The sequence below is a fragment of the Schistocerca cancellata genome, chromosome 9, assembly GCF_023864275.1.
Source record: "Schistocerca cancellata isolate TAMUIC-IGC-003103 chromosome 9, iqSchCanc2.1, whole genome shotgun sequence".
Lineage (NCBI taxonomy): Eukaryota > Metazoa > Arthropoda > Insecta > Orthoptera > Acrididae > Schistocerca > Schistocerca cancellata.
The window spans coordinates 60,579,424-60,602,298 of NC_064634.1; the positions used below are offsets into that span (position 1 = coordinate 60,579,424).

At 46.6% G+C, this 22,875-nt stretch overlaps 1 protein-coding gene across 1 annotated transcript in view; it reads right to left on the bottom strand.

Moving 5' to 3' along the window:
- The window catches only part of LOC126101180 (protein lethal(2)essential for life-like), a 95,248-nt gene that overhangs the window by 41,811 nt on the left and 30,562 nt on the right, over nt 1-22,875 (bottom strand). The window contains exon 2 of the mRNA XM_049911878.1: nt 22,454-22,675. Coding sequence (XP_049767835.1) covers nt 22,454-22,675 — 222 coding nt within the window. The remainder of the gene's footprint in view (nt 1-22,453; nt 22,676-22,875) is intronic.

Sequence of the window (22,875 nt, forward strand, 5' to 3'; positions counted from 1 at the left end):
GCCTTTTCTTCTTCGTGGATAAACTATCACTGGTATTGTGTATATTGCCTGAAAACTTTTTGATTCCACATATCGATGAGGATGACCGAGATGGGATGCTTTACTACCAACAAGACGGTGCACCACCTCATTTCCTCACAGTGGTTCGAGGTTCCCTCAATAATCGCTTTCCAGATAGATGGATTGGCCATGAAGGGCCAATCACTTGTCCACCTCGCTCCCCATACTTTCTTTCTCTGGGGTTTCATTACAGGCCGTGTGTATGTTCCTCCACTATCAGACAATTCAGACCAAGTGAAAAATCGAATCTACACTATCGTTGCACAAGCTACTCCCGACATGGTGCGACGGTGCTGGAAGAAATTGATTACTGCTGGGATATTTGCCACATCACAAATATTAGTCATACCAAACCCACCTGACGCTATTATTTATGACTTGAGGATGTTTACAACGACATGACATCTACCGATTCTCAATAAATTCTGAATAAATTTTTATGTCATTCCAAAGTTGTAATGTACTTTTTGACACAACCTTTATATTTAAGTAGTATTCTTCCAGTGAAATCCAAGATGCGACAAGTCTTAGGATACTAAATCGACACTGCTGTTTGTGACAACTCCTTCGGGAACTCATGACGAGGTGGCTTCATTAGACATATATATTTTGGACATGGCGGCAGTCGAACATCCTGTGTCATGGTATGTCAGGACAGCAGGATAAAGAGGCAGTCTTCCATTATCTTTTTAGAAGCTGACATCATTGAACTTCAAAGCCAGGGCACAGCCACCAGCCTCAACACGTCAAAAATGTAGTGAATGTTGTCCATATTACCAGCTATACAAAGCAGCGGTGAACGTGTTGTGTGCCTAATGACACCCAGTACCATTCCGCAGCATTTAATGTCAGACGTTTGAACGTAGTAGGAGAGCTAGAAGATCTGAAAACGAACATGCAAAGGCTCAATCTAGACACACTGGGGATGAGTGAAGTGAAGTAGAAAGAAGTTGTGCATTTCTGGTCAGGCGAACATAGGGTAATATCAACTGCATCACGAAATGGTGTAACAGGAGTAGGATTTGTTATGAATAGGAAAGTATGGCAGAGTGTGAGCGACTGTGAAGAGTTCAGTGATAGGTTTGTTCTCATCAGATTCGAAGGCAAACCCAGGCCGACCACAACAGTTCGGCGTCGCAAGCTGAAGATGAAGAGAGAGAGGAAAGTATATGAGGATACTGAGCGGGTAACTTGATATGTCAAGGCAGATGAAAATCTAGTAAGCATGGGGGTTGGAATGTGGTTATAGAGTTACAGGAGAATATGGGCTTGGAAATAGGAATGAGAGAGAAGAAAAACAAATTGCGTTCTGCAATAAATTTCAGATGGTAGAAGATGGTAGAAGAACCACAAGAGGGGAAGGTATGCATGGGAGAGACCTGGAGACACGGGAATATTCCAGCGGGATTACATCATAGTCAGTCAGAGATTCCGAAATCAGAAGAAGAATCAGTGTTGAAGGAAGTGCGATACTGAAGTCTGCTGAGGATGTGGATACTTTTTTAAGGGACACCACAGCAGGCAGTTCAGTTGAGAAGAAGTGGACATCTCTAACAAGGGCAATTACAGATGCTGAAAGTCACATCTACAAGGAAGCCAACTCCAAAGAAACCTTGGGTAACAGAAGAAACATTTTAACTGATCAAAGAAAGAAGGAAGTGCCAAAAGAAAGGAACACAGCAATACAAATCACTGGCAGCATGAAAAATGTGAAGAAACCGAGAAGGAAATGATTGTAAAAAAAAACTGACTAAGGAAGTAGAAAAGTCAAACAACTTTCCCTGAATTTAAAAGCAAGGGCGGTAATACCAAGAGTGCAATGGGAATTCCACTGTAAAATGCAGAGGAGAGAGCAGATAGGTGGAAAGAGTACATTGGCGTAATAGAAGCAGAAGATGAGTTCAAAAATGGTTCAAATGGCTCTGAGCACTAAGGGACGTAACTTCTGAGGTCATAAGTCACCTAGAACTTAGGAGTACTTAAACCTAACTAACCTAAGGACATCACACACATCCATGCCCGAGGCAGGATTCGAACCTGCGACCGTAGCGGTCGTGCGGTTCGAGACTGTAGCGCCTAGAACCGCTTGGCCACTCTGGCCGGCCAGAAGATGGGGTCGATAGGGTAGAGACAGGGGATCTAGTTTAGAATCAGAATTTAAAAGTGCTCTGGAAGACTTAAGATAAAAAAAAAAGCTAAAGGCAAAAATAGTGTGCCACCAAAATTTCCAAAATCATTGGTGAAAGAGGTAACAAAATGACTATTCACTTTGGTGTGTAGAATGTATGAGACTGTCAGTATACCATCAGACTATCGGCAAAAAATCATCCACACGTTTTCGAAGACAGCAAGAGCGGCAAGTGCGAGAACAGCTTGTGCATACAAGTTGTTGGTAAAAACAATGTCAGAAAATTGGAAAAGAAAATTGGGAATCTGTTATATGATGATAGTAGAACGCGTAATTTTGATATGAAATAGAATTGCAAATTTATTAAATTCATGAATAAAATACCCCCACCCTCAGATGACGTCACGTGTTTTCCTCTGCCGGCAAGTGGATTCCCGACTTCTTCGCCCCTCCCTCTTCCCTACCAACCCTATTGGGAGAATTTCGAATTTTTGGTGGGAATTTCGAATGTTGGCGGATATTTTGAATTTTGGCGGGAATTTCAAATTTGGCCGGAAATTTTATTGTCCCAGGACTATGCTGACGTCCCACCCCGTCCCCACAACGGATTGCATATTGCCGAAATTGGAGTTCCTCTTACTTCACCTGGTTCTTTCCCATCCCTCCCTCCCTCCTCCAACGTACTGGGGGACACATGTTTTTCCAATGGCCAGCTGCTATCGCTGGTCCAGCTTTGCAGCCTGCAGCCATCCCCCTGGCAAAGGTGCTCGCGATCTCCTTGAGGCGACGGTCTAAAAATCAGCCCTTTGGCAACACAAGAGGAAAATTTAGCAGCATCACCCCACCCTCTAATGGCCGCGCCCTGGCCGGAGCACAACTGCCTAAAGCGACATCCCCCCCCCCCCCCCCCCACACACACACACAATCACACACGCACTGGACTGCACCCACATCTCCCTATGCAAGTGCTATGCAAGTGCCCACCGTTCTGAATGTGGAATCATTTAACGTCAATGCACCTCCTATAATCGAGCCTCTGCTACAAAGGAAAACACTATTGCGATGATAACAAAAGTCCTCTTTTCATGAAAAATGTGCAGTCCATTTTCTTTTAAATTTATAAGCAAAATCGGTATATTTTTTACGTTCGACTGCAGGATACAATTCGCATCTCATTATTTTGTGACGTCCAACGAAGTGCACTGCCACCGATTACAAATGATCAGGCTGCAGAGGCGTATACATGTTTACCCTGCGTAAAATTAGGATACGTTCCACACAACCATGTCACGACATCTACAAACTGTAGACTTCGGGTATTTTTTATCCTAGTAACAAGTTATTCGTTAGTTGACAGTGTGTCAACTGCACTTAGCATTCTGGAACATAAGCGTTTCCCCTCCCCGTACTAACAAAGTGCGACGCCCCGGAAACGTATTTCATAGATGAACACTTAGCAGGTTATGCATTCGAACTACAGCCGTACGCCGCTGACACTTCTGCACACATACCTATAGAGACTATGCATTCGTATTACCAATCAGGAAGACTCGATTTCAACTGCTTGTACGTTATTTTCGACAGTGCTACAGCCCTGCAAATAGCGAAAAACTCTTCACAAAACGGTTCTGTAGGGGATATAAGCACATTTAAATTCATCCTACTAAAGAGCATAACATCTCTGATGAAAGTATTATTACCGATATTTCGTAATAGTGTGGTCTAGATTCTCCAGCAATAGCGACAAACCAGGGCATCCTGCTGCTTCTATCACACCTCATATTATACTTTTAGAGGTTCACGATGACGGTGCATAATCACCCCAGTTCTACTATTTTGTGTGCTAGATGTCCGTTGGATGGAGGGAGACAGTCCTTCCTTAGTGTTATTCATATGTAAAGTACAGAATAGCATATTAGTCGGAAGGTAAAGCACTGTACTCGAGCGCACCCAGTCATTCACAATCATATATTCTACAGATGGAGTGCATCTGATCTACACTACTGACCATTAGAATTGCTGTACCAAAAAGAAATGCGTATGATAAACTGGTATTCATTGGACAAATATATTATATTAGAACTGACATGTGATTACATTTTCACGCAATGTGGGTGCACAGATCCTGAGAAATCAGTACCCAGAACAACCACCTCTGGCCATAATAACGGCCTTGATACGCCTGGGCATTGAGTCAAACAGAGCTTGGATGGCGTGTACAGATACAGCTGCCCATGCAGCTTCAACACGATACCACAGTTCATCAAGAGTAGTGACTGGCGTATTGCGTTGAGCCAGATGCTCGGCCACCATTGACCAGACGTTTTCAGTTGGTGAGAGATCTGGAGAATGTGCTGCCCAGGGCAGCAGTCGAAAATTTTCTGTATCCAGAAAGGCCCGTACAGGACCTCCAACGTGCGGTCGTGCATTATCCTGCTGAAGTGTAGGGTTTCGCAGGGATCGAATGAAGGGTAGAGCCACGGGTCGTAACACATCTGAAATGTAACGTCCACTGTTCAAAGTGCCGTCAATGCGAACAAGAGGTGACCGAGACGTGTAACAAATGGCACCCCACACCATCACGCCGCGTGATACGCAAGTATGGCGATGACGAATACACGCTTCAAATGTGCGTTCACCGCGATGTTGCCAAACACGGATGCGACCATCATGATGCTGTAAACACAACCTGGATTCACCCGAAAAAATGACGTTTTGCCATTCGTGCACCCAGGTTCGTCGTTGCGTACACCATCGCAGGCGCTCCTTTCTGTGATGCAGCGTCAAGGGTAACCGCAGCCATGGTCTCCGAGCTGATAGTCCATGCTACTGCAATGGTCGTCGAACTGTTCGTGCAGATGGTTGTTGTCTTGCAAACGTCCCCATCTGTTGACTCAGGGATCGAGACGTGGCTGCACGATCCGTTACAGCCATGCGGATAAGATGCCTGTCATTTCGACGGCTAGTGATACGAGGCAGTTGGGATCCAGCACGGCGTTCCGTTTTACCCTCCGGAACCCACCGATTCTATATTCTGCTGACAGTCATTGGATCTCGACCAACGCGAGCAGCAATGTCGCGATACAATAAACCGCAATCGCGATAGGCTACAATCCGACCTTTATCAAAGTCGGAAACGTGATGGTACGCATTTCTCCTCCTTACACGAGACATCGTAACAACGTTTCACCAGGCAACGCCGGTCAACTGCTGTTTGTGTATGAGAAATCGGTTGGAAACTTTCCTCATGTCAGCACGTTGTAGGTGTCGCCACCGGCGCCAACCTTGTGTGAATGCTCTGAAAAGCTAATCATTTGCATATCACAGCATCTTCTTCCTGTCGGTTAAATTTCGCGTGTGTAGCACGTCATGTTCGTGGTGTAGCAATTTTAATGACCAGTAGTGTATTTTCCATATGTCTATGCGAGTGTCATGGATGGCTGCCATAAACCTCACTCAGTCCTCTCGCTCGTGGCTCCACCTTCGAACCCTATCCCGGACGTACTGGATAGTGGATTATCCTCTAGACACTGTGCTGGATATAATTCGCAGTGTATCCACCAGCGGGGTGAATGGGTCTGGTTTACTGGAGCAATCCGCAACACACGCATGGATGATGATGATATCGATGTTTGGTTCGTGGGGCGCTCAACTGTGTTGTCATCAGCGTTCGTACTAAGTCCCAGTTTTTACACAGTCCAGTTTTTGCACAGTTCAATCTAGCCACTGCCACGAATGAACACGCGTGGTCATAGATATACATAAAATACAGCAAATGCATTGCACCTGTAGAAAATTTGGTTGTGAGTGACTGGGTGCATTCGAGTACAGTACTGTACCAGCTGACTGATGTGCTGTTCTGTACCCTGCATAAGAATAATACTCACGAAGATCTGTCTCCCTCCAGCCAACAGACGTCTAGCACATAAAATAGAAGAATGTGCCATCATCATGGATCTTGAAGAGTATAAGAGGAGGTGTGATAGGCCCTTGTTTGTTATTATTACTGGAGAATCTAGACAATACTGTCACGAAATATCGGTAATATAATTTTCATCAAAGATGTTATGCTCTTTAAGAGGATGAATTTAAATTTGCTTACATTCCCTACAGAATCGTTTTGTGAAGAGTTTTTTGCTACTTACAAGGCTGTATCACTGTCGAAACTAACATACAAGCAGTTGAAAACGAGACTTTCCGATTGGCAATATACATGCATAGTCTCTATAGGTATGTGTGTAGCGCTGTCAGCAGCGGGTGGTTGCCGTTCGAATCTACAAAATACACTCCTGGAAATTGAAATAAGAACACCGTGAATTCATTGTCCCAGGAAGGGGAAACTTTATTGACACATTCCTGGGGTCAGATACATCACATGATCACACTGACAGAACCACAGGCACATAGACACAGGCAACAGAGCATGCACAATGTCGGCACTAGTACAGTGTATATCCACCTTTCGCAGCAATGCAGGCTGCTATTCTCCCATGGAGACGATCGTAGAGATGCTGGATGTAGTCCTGTGGAACGGCTTGCCATGCTATTTCCACCTGGCGCCTCAGTTGGACCAGCGTTCGTGCTGGACGTGCAGACCGCGTGAGACGACGCTTCATCCAGTCCCAAACATGCTCAATGGGGGACAGATCCGGAGATCTTGCTGGCCAGGGTAGTTGACTTACACCTTCTAGAGCACGTTGGGTGGCACGGGATACATGCGGACGTGCATTGTCGTGTTGGAACAGCAAGTTCCCTTGCCGGTCTAGGAATGGTAGAACGATGGGTTCGATGACGGTTTGGATGTACCGTGCACTATTCAGTGTCCCCTCGACGATCACCAGTGGTGTACGGCCAGTGTAGGAGATCGCTCCCCACACCATGATGCCGGGTGTTGGCCCTGTGTGCCTCGGTCGTATGCAGTCCTGATTGTGGCGCTCACCTGCACGGCGCCAAACACGCATACGACCATCATTGGCACCAAGGCAGAAGCGACTCTCATCGCTGAAGACGACACGTCTCCATTCGTCCCTCCATTCACGCCTGTCGCGACACCACTGGAGGCGGGCTGCACGATGTTGGGGCGTGAGCGGAAGACGGCCTAACGGTGTGCGGGACCGTAGGCCAGCTTCATGGAGACGGTTGCGAATGGTCCTCGCCGATACCCCAGGAACAACAGTGTCCCTAATTTGCTGGGAAGTGGCGGTGCGGTCCCCTACGGCACTGCGTAGGATCCTACGGTCTTGGCGTGCATCCGTGCGTCGCTGCGGTCCGGTCCCAGGTCGACGGGCACGTGCACCTTCCGCCGACCACTGGCGACAACATCGATGTACTGTGGAGACCTCACGCCCCACGTGTTGAGCAATTCGGCGGTACGTCCACCCGGCCTCCCGCATGCCCACTATACGCCCTCGCTCAAAGTCCGTCAACTGCACATACGGTTCACGTCCACGCTGTCGCGGCATGCTACCAGTGTTAAAGACTGCGATGGAGCTCCGTATGCCACGGCAAACTGGCTGACACTGACGGCGGCGGTGCACAAATGCTGCGCAGCTAGCGCCATTCGACGGCCAACACGGCGGTTCCTGGTGTGTCCGCTGTGCCGTGCGTGTGATCATTGCTTGTACAGCCCTCTCGCAGTGTCCGGAGCAAGTATGGTGGGTCTGACACACCGGTGTCAATGTGTTCTTTTTTCCATTTCCAGGAGTGTATGTTGTCAGGGGTGTCCACTCTGTAGGTACGGACAAGGAAAACTCTCACATTCCAGGACGCTAAGTGCAGTCGACACACTGTCAACTAACGAATAACTTCTTACTAGGATAAAAAGATCCACAGTTTGTAGACGTCCTGACGTGGTCGTGGGGACGTATTAGAGTTGGAAGGTGTAAAAAAAGGTAGCAAAGCCCATTTGGTAAGCAATAAGGGCATATACTTAAGGGACAAAAATATCAAAGGAGCAGCAGAAATCAACTCTGTACGCACGTTAGCTCCCTGTTGCAGATCCCTACACAGTAGAGTTGGAGTCAGGTGAATGTGTAGAACTATGCCAGACACTGAGTTTCCATCAAGTGCATCGCTGCCTGAGTCTGCAGACAAGCTCTCTGATGTGTCGTAGCAGTACACTGCTTTGTTTCCAGACGTCGAGTTTCCAGTCTGCACCTCACATTGAGTCTCATTTAGGTACGAGGCGAGTTTTACTATAATTTTCATGATCTTCCTATCGAAAATGCATGCATGTGTATCATCGCGAATGGAAATGGAAATGAGCGTTTGGCGTCATTGGCCGGGAGGCCCCTCGCGGGGCAGGTCCGGCCGCCTTGGCGCAGGTCTTATTACATTCGGCGCCACATTGGGCGACCTGCACGCCGGATGGGGATGAAATGATGATGAACACAACACAACACCCAGTCCCTGAGCGGAGAAAATCTCCGACCCAGCCGGGAATCGAACCCGGGCCCGGAGGACGGCAATCCGTCACGCTGACCACTCAGCTACTGGGGCGGACATCATCGCGAAGAGGGGAAGTCTTAGGATTTTTTAGTAGGCTGGTGTACAGGACATGCAAATATCCTCATATAAAATCAAACAACGCAGGGGTATGCCAGTGATATGACCGTATACATATGGAAAAGTATCTAAAAACTAGAAAAATGACATAAAATCGGTAAAAATCAAGGAAAACCTGGTATAATTACACGAATTGATGGGAAATACGTAAAATTTAGGGAAATACGATGAAATAAGCAAAATCGCGAAAAAACTTGCAAAATTACGTAAATTAATTGAGAATACATAAAATTAGAGAAATAGTAGCATGAAATGCGAGGAATTTAGGTGGGTTGGGTGTACCCGAACACCCAAGGTCGAGAAAAGCTTAAAACTTATGCTCTGGCCGCATTCAGTTTTAACCCTCCCCCTTCACATACGTGAGTTTTCGTAACACTTGCTTCAGCGAAGGTGACATTAAGTATTACATAGAGGCGCTATATTAAAGCAGGAAAAACATATGTATCCAAATCCATAACAGTGTTCTCACGCGTGCAGTCGAATATAGATATTACCGAATTACGGTTGATTCTCACAGTAAATGTTATCCCGTAAGTATTAAGGAGAAGCATCAACGTGTTTACTAAATTCAAGCCATTCCCTAGAGCATTCTGTAGGAGAGTGGACGGATGCCACATATATTACCTTAACAGAGTGAGGTTAGTCAACTGGTGTTAGGACGAAATTGCTATATTATCCTGCACGTGAGTAAAGCTTCCTAACATCAGATCAGGAGTTCTGTGGGCAAGAAGGATGCTACCAGACCTGTGGTGTTGCTAGTCTAAACAGAAATAAGACTTTTACATCTCCTTTGGCTACTGATTGTGGTGCTTACTCCCTCTTGTGTGTATTTTCGTACAGCAGGGGGTGGGTGGTACCTCAGTTTATCAGATATCGAAAATATTCATGTCAGTTTTTTCTCGCTCTATTTCCTAGTGGGACGCAGAGCGTCCACTAAAACCGATACTATTACTACCAATGATGTTTTTGTTTGTGGGGCGCTCAACTGCGTGGTTATCAGCGCCCGTACAATTACCCAATCTTTGCTCAGTCCAATTTCGCCACTTTCCTGGATGATGATGAAATGATGAGGACAACACAAACACCCAGTCATCTCGAGGCAGGTGAAAATCCCTGACCCCGCCGGGAATCGAACCCGGGACCCCGTGCTAGGGAAGCGAGAACGCTACCGCGAGACCACGAGCGGCAGACTATTATTACTACCAATGATAAGTATGACTGGCGTGCGAAGTGTGTTTGAGGGTATGTACGTTTCCGACTGTAAATTAGGTATAAATCCATTCATTTCCTAAGAGACAGAACAGCATCTCCTGACTTTGTTCTACTTGGTTTATAAGCAGCTCGAGCGGCGGATATACACTCATGATGCTTTTTGAGGACTCCAGAATAGTGTGTAAGGAAGTAGTCTTATCATTTTAAAGTTTGTCACAGTAGTGATTGGGGTAGGAGACTTGTGGGATAGTTGTATATCTGATGTTGGACAAATACATTCCGCATCAGAGTTTTCAGAGCGTTGCATTCCCATGACTAATACTAGGTAACCATATGGTTTTAACAATACAGCATTTTAGGTGCAGAACCACATAACCATAGGAGTGTGTGTTTATGTTCTACATGTTCTATATTCTTTCGGACATATCCTAAGGAACAGACACCATTATGGGTTGTGAGAGCCGTGAATAATGAAATTTCATTGAATTACAAACATCAGCTGTGTACGGGGCGTTGAAAGAAACTAATTGGCAGAGTTGAAAATGTGGCCGGCCGCTGTGGCCGAGCGATTCTAGGCGCTTCAGTTCGGAACCGCACTGCTGCTACGGTCGCAGGCTCGAATCCTGCCTCGGGCATAGGTGTGTGTGATGTCCTTAGGTTAGTTAGGTTTAAGTAGTTCTAAGTCTAGGGGACTGATGTCCTCAGATGTTAAGTCCCATAGTGCTTAGAGCCATTTTTTGAAAATGTGTGGCCGACTCAGATTCGAACCTGGGATATCCTACTTGCTAGGCTGGCGCTCTAACCGTTAAGCCACCGAGAACACAGGGATCAGCACGGTTGCACGGACTTATCACACGCCTACACCCCCAGCAGGCCCACATTCTCAACTTACTCGAAACACTATGAAAGTAGTGCTCCCTGCCCACTAATCTCAACGCTCGCGGCAAGGCGTATTCCCACATGAGTTCCAGCGTATGTGTACATCCACAAAGAAATGATCCTTGGCTTGTGAGCGTCGTAATTATATGTGTATGGTGTCTTTTCTTTTGGACGTGTCCGAAGGAACAGACAGCATGATGGATCATGACAGCCGTGAAGAATGAAATTTCTTGAACTACAAACATCAACTGTGTACGGGACGTTGACAGAAATTAACTGGCAGAGTTGAAAATGTGTGGCCGACTGGGATTCGAACCTGGGATCTCCTGTTCCCAGGCAGGCGCTCTAACCCCTAAGCCAGGGAGGACACAGGAATTAGGACGCCTGCGCGGACTTCATGGCTGTGGATTAAGTTGAGAATTGAGAATGTGGGTCTGCTGGGGGCCGTGCTTGGCATAAGTCAGCACAGCCGCACTAATTCCTGCGCCAATGGATCGAAACGTGGTCATGTTGGTCTAATACCTGACACAGACCTCGAAGTCATGTTAGAAAAACAAAGGGCGTGGCAGTGTATAAAGCTCTAGTCGTACACTGCTTGTACGAGTTACAGCCGAAAAAAAACATTGCATTAAACTGCTTATGAAGGAACAATGCAGGAACCCTCTCTTGTGATTAACAGAATTATAGCTCTTTGTGGAACCTAGAAATGATAGTGCTTTTTCCTGACATGTGAGTAGATTGCGTGAAACAGGCTGCGATGATCAAAATGTTTATACAACTAGAACGCAAGCATGTGCTGTGTGATAGAAAGCTTTAGAGAGATGTCGTTGAATGTGAGTTATGGATCAAAAATATCAAATTTAACCAGGTAGACCATATCTGATTTCGATGTATCAGAAGAGAGAACATGGTAAAATTTTATAGAAAGTTCAATTACGAGACAGGCTGTCATGATTTGTTTCATAAATGGCAGTGCAATATAGCATAGCATTGGTAAAATGGAACCTGCCATAGTTTACAAAACAGCAACATCCTCTTGAATTGTAGCTTCTTGTTGTCTAGCATAAAATGATGGTGTTTTTTTCCCGACATTGTATTCTCTAACGGTATTTCATGTGCCTGAAATGTTTGAAATACACACGTGCAGGACAGTTTATTTACTGACACTGATCTGAACATGAGAGATGCTCTCAGGTCATGTAATTTGTCCATCAAGCTGAAAGAAATTGCTTAACATAGACGTGTTTTTTTCAGTGCTTAAATTCTCTCTGTTTCTTATGCCGATGACGGTTTCGAAATAAAGCAAGCATTCTGCAGTGACTTACAGCTTTCGCAGCAAAATAGTCGAAGTTTTTTTCCCAATTTTACGCAGGGTGGGCATGTATATGCCTCTCCAGTCTAATCATTTGTAATCGGTGGCGGTGCACTTCGTTGGATGTCGCAAAATAATGACATGTGAATTGTATCCTGCAGTTGAATGTAAAAAATATACCGATTTTGCTCATAAAATTAAAAGACAATGGACTGCTCCTATTTTTGTGGAAAGAGGACGTCATTATCATCACGATTGTGTTTTCCATTTTAAAGAAGGTTCGATTATAGGAGGTGCATTGACGTTAAATACCGGGTGATCAAAAAGTCAGTATAAATTTGAAAACTTAATAAACTACGGAATAATGTAGATAGAGAGGTAAAAATTGACACACATGCTTGGGATGACATGGGGTTTTATTAGAACCAAAAAAAACAAAAAAAAATATTGCTAGATGCGTGAAAGATCTCTTGCGCGTGTCGTTTGGTGATGATCGTGTGCTCAGCCGCCACTTTCGTCATCCTTGCCCTCCCAGGTCCCCCAGACCTCAGTCCTTGCGCTTATTGGCTTCGGGGTTACCTGAAGTCGCAAGTGTATCGTGATCGACCGACAATCTCTAGGGATGCTGAAAGACAGCATCCGACGCCAATGCCTCACCATAACTCCGGACATGCTTTACAGTGCTGTTTACAACATTATTCCTCGACTACAGCTACTGTTGAGGAATGCTGGTGGACATATTGAGCATTTCCTGTAAAGAACACCATCTTTGCTTTGTCTTACTTTGTTATGCTAATTATTGCTATTCTGATCAGATGAAGCGCCATCTGTCGGACATTTTTTGAACTTTTGTATTTTTTTGTTCTAATAAAACCCCATGTCATTCCAAGCATATGTGTCAATTTGTACCTCTCTATCTACATTATTCCGTGATTTATTCAGTTTTCAATTTATACTGACTTTGTGATCACCCGGTACATTTGTTACAGTGCAATATCTCCATATGCAAGTGGCCGCCGTTCTGCATATGGAAATATGCGTGGGGACGGTCCAGTGTGTGTGTGTTGTGTGTGTGGGTGGGTGGGTGTGGGTGGGTGAGTGGTCGCTCTAGTCAGAGCGTAGCATGTGGGGCCAGGTGGTGCCGCTAAATCTCACTTTAGTGATAGTGAAGAGCTGATGCCTGAATTGTCACCTCAATGAGATAGCGATCTCGCCTGTCAGGGGGATGGCTGCAGGCTGCATGCAGGGCATGGCGGTAGTAGCTGGCTGTTTGAAAAAGCCTGTGTCCGCCATAGGTGGAAGGAGGGAGGGAGGGATGGGGAGGAATTAGGGGCTGTAAGAGGGTCTCAAATTTTGTGATTGTATATTGAGGAGAATGCATGTTCAGCTACTGCTGCCTCTGCAGTCTTTTGGGACAACGATTTTCCTCAGCACTCGTGTTGCATTATGACCCATTCATTACAAGTGCTGTTTTTTTTCACTACAATTTCAATGTATAATTAGAACAGTTATACATTTTCCATCAGTTTTGGTAGCATGTATTGGCTTCAATTATCTGCGCTGCATGGTAATTGGTGAGCAGGCATCTGTAGCAAACTCTGACGTCAAACAGCGAGAGACACAGTCCTCAGCTGTATGCTTACAGGTAATACACTTATTAAACTCCTCTCCATCCAACACCAGCACCCCATCAAATGAATATATTTCCCGCCAAAAAAAAAAATAAAGATAGCACCCAAGCATTTTTCCTGCCAACTCGTAGGTGAAGGCTAAAGTACGTCTGCTACTAGTTTCGAGACGTATTGTGAAATTTTTCCCAGCAGAATAACACCAGATGTATGGAGTCATTAGTTTTTGAGGTGTATTGCGGTTATAGGCAGTCCTTGTGTACCGCTGTGCATACAGTTGTGTAAATAGGCCCAATCATTGTGACTAATTATGTAAATAGGACCGACCTCTATCTCAGTCTTTCAACCAAGGTAAATAAAGTACGCTAACCTAACCTTTCTCTCCTGCATCTGGACAGTTTCCATGTGTCGGCGGGAAGGGAGGGAGTTTGGGGGGGGGGGGGGGGTGCACTTGGGCTTTCCATCTAGATGTACCATGGTTCGAGCCCCATAAAAGGCACCGCCATTTTTAATTTCCAGCAAGTGCACAGGTGAGGGGTAGGGGTGGGACTGTGCTGACAGAGTCCTTGGACAAATAAATTCCCAATAACTTATGAAATTCCCGCCTAAATTCGAAATTCGCACCAATAGGCCAGGTGGAGGAGGGGAAGGTGTTTGGGGGTGGGGGCGGGGACCCACATGCCAGCTGAGGAAAACACATGACGTCATCTGGGGGTGAGGGTAAGGCGTGGGGGTGGGGTGGGGTGGGGGTGGAGGGAAGTTAATTGATGAAGTTAATTAATTTGCATATCAACTTTTCATCAATTTGATATCAAAATTGTGCGAGCACCCTACCTCCCCACTATTGGTGATAATTTGGCTTTAGGAATGGTAAAGCTACCACTGGAATCAAGACTGAAGAAAAATCAAGATTGATGAAAAGTTTTCAAGATGTAGAAAATGAGTTCAAGAATGTGAAATGGTGCAAGATGTTCAAATTCTAAGGAAAATAGGAGTAATCTGAAAAAAAAGATGGGTAATATACAATATGTCCAAGAACCAAGAGGGAACAATGAGACTGGAAGACAAAGAAAGAAGAGCTCGAATTAAAAAGAGTGGAAGAAAAAATGGCAAATGGCTCTAAGCACTATAGGACTTAACATCTGAGGTCATCAGTCCCCCAGACTTAGAACTACTTAAACCTAACTAACCTAAGGACATAACACACATCCATGCCCAAGTTAGGATTCGAACATGCGTCCGTAGCAGTAGCGCGGTTCCGGACTGGAGCGCCTTGAACCGCTCGGCAGGCTTGAGTGGAAGACAGGGATACATTCTTTCGCCCCTACTGTTCAATCTATACATCGAAGAAGGGATGATGACAAAAAAAGAATGTTTCAAGATTGAGAAACGAAATCAGTGATAAGATTCGCTGATGACATTGCTCTCCTCAGTGAAAGTGAAGAAGGATTACAAGATCTGTTGAATGGAAAGGACAGTCTAATGAGAAAAGAATATGGATAGAGAGTAAACTAGAGAAAGACAAGGCAACAGGAAGTAGCTGAAATGAGAATAGTAAGAAACTTAATATCGAACTGGTGGTCACGAAGTTGACAAAGTATGGAGTTCTGCTACCTTGGGAAAAGTAACACAAGACAGTCTCCTAATACAATGTCCAGCCTCTTTTTGCCCAGCGTAGTGCCGCAACTCCACGGGGCATGGGCTCAACATGTCGCTGGAAGTCCCCTGCAGAAATATTGAGCCATGCTGCCTCTATAGCTGTCCATAATTGCAAAAGTGTTGCCGGTGCAGGATTTTTTTGCAAAAATTGACCTCTCGATTATGTCCCCCGAGGGGATTCATGTCGGGCGACAATTCACTCGAATTGTCCAGAATGTTTTTCTAACCAATCGTGAACAACTGTGGCCTGGACAGACGGCGCAATTTCACCACAAAATGAAGTCCATGAATGGCTGAGAATGGTCTCGAAGCAACTGGACCAGAGGATCCAGGCCATTCCATGCAAACACAGCCCACACCATTATGGAGCCACCACCCATTTGCACACTGTCTTGTTGACAACTTGGGTGCATGGCTTCGTGGAGTGTGCGCAACACACGAACCTTACCATTAGCTCTTACCAACTGAAACCGGGACTCATCTACCATGTCATGGTTCTCCAGTCGTCTAAGGTGCAACTTATATGGTCACAAGTCCAGGAGAGGCGGTATAGGCGATGTCGTGCTGTTAGAAAAGGCATTCACATCAGTCGTCTAGTGCCATAGCTCATTAACGCCAGATTTCACCGCACTGTCCTGTCAGATACGATCGTTGTACGTTCCACATTGATTTCTGCGGCTATTTCATGCAGTGTTCCTTTTCAGTTAGCACTTAAAACTGTATGCAAACGCCGCTGCTCTCGATCGTTAAGTGAAGGCCGCCGGCGACTGCTTGGTGAGAGGCAATACCTGAAATCTGGTATTCTCAGCACACTCTTGACACTGTGGATCATGGAATATTCAATTCCCTAACGATTATCGAGATGGCATGTACAATACGAGCAACTTCCAGTATCATTCCACGTTCAAAATCTGTTAATTTCCTATCATTCCGCGTTCAGAGTCTGTTAATTCCTGTCTTGCGGCCATAATCACGTCGGAAACTTTTAACATGAATCACCCGGATACTACAGACAGCACCGCCAATGCAGTTTCCTTTCATGCCTTGTGTACGTGATACTAACGCCGTTTGTATATGTTCATATCTTATATTTTGTGACCTCAGTGTAATTTGAGTAATAAATTTCTCAGAGCATACATTTGCAGCAGGTGGTGCATCATGGACTGTAGGATAACCGTAACAGAAAAGAATCAAAGGGTTTGAGACGTTGTGCTACAGAAGAATCTGGAAAATTAGGTGGGCTGATAAGATATGGAACGAGGAGGTTCTCCGCAGAATCGGCAAAGAAAGAAACATAATAAGGAAAAATCGGCGAAGAAAGAAACATATGGCAAACACTGGCATGAAGAAGGGATGGGATGATTGGATATGTGTTAAGACATGAAAGGAAAGCTTCCTCGGTACTAGAGAGAACTGCAGAGCTTAAAAACTGTACGGGGAGAGGAGACTGGAATACATTCAGCAAATAATAGAGAATGTAGGGTGCAAATGCTACTCTGAGATGAAGAGGTTGATGCAGGAGAGGAATTCGGAGCAAGCTGCGTCAAACTAGTCAGAAGAGTGATGAATAATTAAAAACACCATCCCAGATGGTGCAGCTCTCGTATGACGGAGAAGTAAAGAGTTTGGCGCAGGATAGGAATTCGCAGTTGACCGCACTGAACGAGTCAGAAGACTGGTGAATAACAAAAAAAGCCATCAGGTATGGTGCTGCTCTCGTATGACGATGCTAACTGAACTCAATCTCAAGAGGCCTTGAAGGCCCAATGGTACCGGCCGACCGCCGTGTCTTTCTCAGCCCATAGTCGCCAGTGGATGTAGATGTGTCCGGCGTTTGTCAGTTTACGAGACCAGAGCCGCTACACATCAATAAAGCAGCTCCTCAACTGGCGCCAAGAGGGCTGAGTGCAGCCCGCTTGCCAACGGCGCTCGGCAGACTTGGACTGTCACCCATCCAAGTCTGAGCCAAGCCCGACAGCACTTAGCTTCGGTGATCTGATGGAATTGGTGTTACCACTGTGGCTAGGCTGTTGGCTACGTATAATGAAGACGAACACTATTTAGCAGTGTTCGTTCTCCTCGGAGCCTCCACACATAGATACACCTCTGGTAAGTTGCACACAGGACTCATCTGAGAAAGCGGCTTTATGCCCCACCTGTGTGCCTTTCACTGTTGCCACATCAAGGGAAGCCAAAAAAACATTGTTGCCGCGATGACAGTCAACAGTGCTCCCGACGTTGTCTTACTGTCCGTGTGTCTTGCTGGAAACAAGCCCACTTCCTGGTCCAAGGTATGTGATGTGCCCGTACAATTCCCCGTCGCCAGGTGAACAATATGTCTTCACTCTCTAGTGCTATTCACATGGGTTCGTTGAGAACCGGTATGGTGCACAGTACGGATTTCCTGCACTGATGAATTCCACATTTGCATCACAGTCCTGAGGAACCAGTTAACTCGAGCAGCAATATCGCAAAACAATAAACTGCAGTTACAGTAGGTCACGAACTTGCTGATGTCGACTGGCGACTCATGTTGGTGTACATTTCTACTTCTTACGCGAGGCCTAAGACGATATCTCAGAGACACCCCACATTAAAATACTACATTGGTGCACAAAACTGAAGAACGAAAGTAACTTCCTCATTATGTGTCAATTCTAAGAAATATACACTCCTGGAAATTGAAATAAGAACACCGTGAATTCATTGTCCCAGGAAGGGGAAACTTTATTGACACATTACTGGGGTCAGATACATCACATGATCACACTGACAGAACCACAGGCACATAGACACAGGCAACAGAGCATGCACAATGTCGGCACTAGTACAGTGTATATCCACCTTTCGCAGCAATGCAGGCTGCTATTCTCCCATGGAGACGATCGTAGAGATGCTGGATGTAGTCCTGTGGAACGGCTTGCCATGCCATTTCCACCTGGCGCCTCAGTTGGACCAGCGTTGGTGCTGGACGTGCAGACCGCGTGAGACGACGCTTCATCCAGTCCCAAACATGCTCAATGGGGGACAGATCCGGAGATCTTGCTGGCCAGGGTAGTTGACTTACACCTTCTAGAGCACGTTGGGTGGCACGGGATACATGCGGACGTGCATTGTCCTGTTGGAACAGCAAGTTCCCTTGCCGGTCTAGGAATGGTAGAACGATGGGTTCGATGACGGTTTGGATGTACCGTGCACTATTCAGTGTCCCCTCGACGATCACCAGTGGTGTACGGCCAGTGTAGGAGATCGCTCCCCACACCATGATGCCGGGTGTTGGCCCTGTGTGCCTCGGTCGTATGCAGTCCTGATTGTGGCGCTCACCTGCACGGCGCCAAACACGCATACGACCATCATTGGCACCAAGGCAGAAGCGACTCTCATCGCTGAAGACGACACGTCTCCATTCGTCCCTCCATTCACGCCTGTCGCGACACCACTGGAGGCGGGCTGCACGATGTTGGGGCGTGAGCGGAAGACGGCCTAACGGTGTGCGGGACCGTAGCCCAGCTTCATGGAGACGGTTGCGAATGGTCCTCGCCGATACCCCAGGAGCAACAGTGTCCCTAATTTGCTGGGAAGTGGCGGTGCGGTCCCCTACGGCACTGCGTAGGATCCTACGGTCTTGGCATGCATCCGTGCGTCGCTGCGGTCCGGTCCCAGGTCGACGGGCACGTGCACCTTCCGCCGACCACTGGCGACAACATCGATGAACTGTGGAGATCTCACGCCCCACGTGTTGAGCAATTCGGCGGTACGTCCACCCGGCCTCCCGCATGCCCACTATACGCCCTCGCTCAAAGTCCGTCAACTGCACATACGGTTCACGTCCACGCCGTCGCGGCATGCTACCAGTGTTAAAGACTGCGATGGAGCCCCGTATGCCACGGCAAACTGGCTGACACTGACGGCGGCGGTGCACAAATGCTGCGCAGCTAGCGCCATTCGACGGCCAACACCGCGGTTCCTGGTGTGTCCGCTGTGCCGTGCGTGTGATCATTGCTTGTACAGCCCTCTCGCAGTGTCCGGAGCAAGTATGGTGGGTCTGACACACCGGTGTCAATGTGTTCTTTTTTCCATTTCCAGGAGTGTAGTTTGTTGAAACTTGGACCATACACAGAAAGAACTGCTATAGTATAATACAGAAGGTAACTGAAGGAAATACGCACTGAGACGTACAGAAATGTCACTTTTATACTGAAGACGATGATTGCACTGAAGACGCCGCGATTCATGATGGTCCTGTGGACATTACAGAAGGCGAGGCATACTGTGCAACGTGTTCGTCAAAGCTGGCCACAAGCTTCTGAGGAGTTGTTGTGGTAGGGCGTCCAGCAGTGCCGTCGACAGCTGCTGGAGGGTCGTTGGTGCGTGTGGGCGTGCTGCTGTATATCTCCCAAACTCATCCCACACGTCCTCATTGGGATTCAAATCGCAGGGACTTGGAGGCCAGTCCATTCGCTCAGCATCCTCTCTTTGCACCCGTGTTGTACGATGCGGTTGCGCACTGTCGTACATAAAAATGAAGTCAGGGCCGAATTCGCCACCGAAAAAGATACGTTTAGAGAAGAAGTACAATGTCACAATAAGGTTGACCAGTGATTGTACCTTGTTCAAAGATTTCCGTTGGTTCAAAGAGCATAGTCGGGTCACACGCTTTTCGCGCATGAGAGCAAATTTAATCTGTTTAGTAATTCCGGACGTACCCGTATGGCGAGAGGGGGGAACATATAATGCACCCAGGAACATTGTCGAACATGCTCGCTTTGGTGGTCCACATATTGTGGTGTGGGGAGGCATAAAGCCCCAAAGGCGTACTGACCTCCAACTGTTTGAAATAAAAATCAAATCTGACGAGATTATATTTGCAAAATGGTTCAAATGGCTCTGAGCACCATGGGACTTAACATCTATGGTCATCAGTCCCCTAGAACTTAGAACTACTTAAACCTAACTAACCTAAGGACATCACACAGCACCCAGTCATCACGAGGCAGAGAAAATCCCTGACCCCGCCGGGAATCGAACCCGGGCGCGGGAAACGAGAACGCTACCGCACGACCACGAGCTGCGGACCCAACTGTTTCAACACGGTACGGTAGACTCAGCGTACAACGTTATTGTGACACCGCACTACTTTCCCATGTGCCTCTTTTCAGGGGTCGATTTGGCGCGGACTTCATTTTTATGGATGACGATGCGCGACCGCATTTAAGAGAGCAGGTGGATGAGCCAATGGACAGAGTGGACTGGTATGGCAGTTCCCCTGAATGGAAAACCATCGAACATATCTGGAATGCGTTGGGGGACATGTTTTAGCATGTCCACACGCACCAGCGACTGTCCAGCACTTGTCAACGGTGGAGGAATGGAACGCCCTACCGCAACAACTCCCACCACCCTCGTGGCCAGCATGGGAGCACCTTGCAGAGCATACACTGCTGTCCCTGTTGATCACTCACCCTCTCAAGAACCACGTCCCATCTTTTATAATGTCCAGGGGACCTTCATGAATCACGGTGTCTCCATTGTAATTCTTGCGTTTGAATGAAAACGTCTCATAGCATATTTCTTACAGTCGCCCTTTGTACTGCTCTATAGCTCTTCTTTCTATGTATGGTACAAGTTTCATCGAGCTATGACACATGGCAATGACACATCATGCAAACTTTACTTTCTTTAACTTTTCCACGCCAGTGTCTTTCTGATTGAGAGTCCCGACTTGTAATCTCCTCTTATACAGTATGATTTTGCTGAAGGGGAACAAACTCTTGAGATGGTAATAAGCAAGAAAGGTTTTATGGAAATATGACTCGAATGGGGTTCCAAGAGAGGCATATTCACTTGAAGGTGGAGATAAAAGATGTTTGGCAGCACAAGTTTCAATGATTGAAAGGCCACACGGGAACACATCAGACAAGTGTAAATGTTCTGTCAGTACTCGTGTTTTAGCTCTGCTCTCTAGAGGGCACTGAGTTCCAGCGCCAACATGTAGTAGCCATGTTACCCTTTGAACCACTGAAGGCACATCTTCCAGCAGGGAAGCAGTCTCACCTGTAGGAAGTGCACACCTGTGAGGCATTGTGTATTGATGGCTTGTCCCACGTGCCAGTCACCAATAATCCCCGCCCACACATTGAGACTGAACCAGTGCTGATGGTTTGCTGCCACCATAGCATGGGGGTTATCTGTAGCCCACAGCCCGGTATGGTGAAGTGTGACAATATCGACGCTCATAAAGACAGCCTCATTTCTGCATAGGATTGATGACATAAATCCCAGCAGCATGGTGGCGTGGGTGGCAAATCGTCACCACGGAGGCAGGTCCCTAGGTACTGAGGCCTGCACACTCCATAACGGTACAGAGTGTCACCTGCCATGAGGAATGTTGGACACAGCCGTCCGTCTCACGCCATGCTGCTGGTCTGTCTGCCTGGTCCTCACAAGGTTCAAAATGGCTCTGAGCACTATGGGACTTAACATCTGAGGTCACCAGTCCCCTAGAACTTAGAGCTACTTAAACCTAACTAACCTAAGGACATCACACACATCCATGCCCGAGGCAGGATTCGAACCTGCGACCGTAGCGGTCGCGCAGTTCCAGACTGAAGCGCCTAGAACCGCTCGGCCACACCGGTCGGCCCTCACAAGGTCACTGTATGTCCACTTTCGAGAGGATATATCTCCCTTGGAACACACTTCAGGCAACATGTCCCACAGTTTCACCCATTTAGTAAAATCACTCCGCATGTGGAGTACAGATGCTGTTATTCCTACCTTCTTTCTGCAGTTGCTGTGAAATGCTGATCCTTTATGGATCCAAGTGGGTAATACACGTAACACCATACTGACATTTGTCGCACGCTGCCTTCGATATGCTGCAGTTCCAGTGGCTATTAGCGCACAAGAAATCCCACCCTTATGGGTATCACAATGTAATTCATTGCAACGAATAGGATGTTGTTGAAAAATTAACTCGAGATTAAAAAGTTCTGCAGTCTGCTTGCTTACCTTCTTTGGAGCAGTGATTGTGAGGATGCCGTCTGAGGAGAGTTCGGTCCTCACTTTATCTGAATCCACGTTATCCGGCAACGCGTACTTGCGCTTGAGGCTGCGTGAGATGTAGCCGTGCTCATCTTGACGTTCATCGTGCTCCGCCTCAACCACCACGTCGTTGCCAACCACTTTCACTTTCACATCCCCTTCCTTGAAATGTTTGACGTCCAAGGTAACCTTTAAGCAATTTGAATGAAGTAAACTCAGTCAGAACAATGAAACAGGAAGCATGATGTAATTAACGTGTATGCTTTGTTTTAAACAAGATATTTTACAAATACTGAAGTAGGCTCAGACAGAACAGGAGAAAAATACTGTGGAAGTTACTGAATGCCATGCATCGACGTTCATGCGTTCTAACGATGACGATGAGGTTT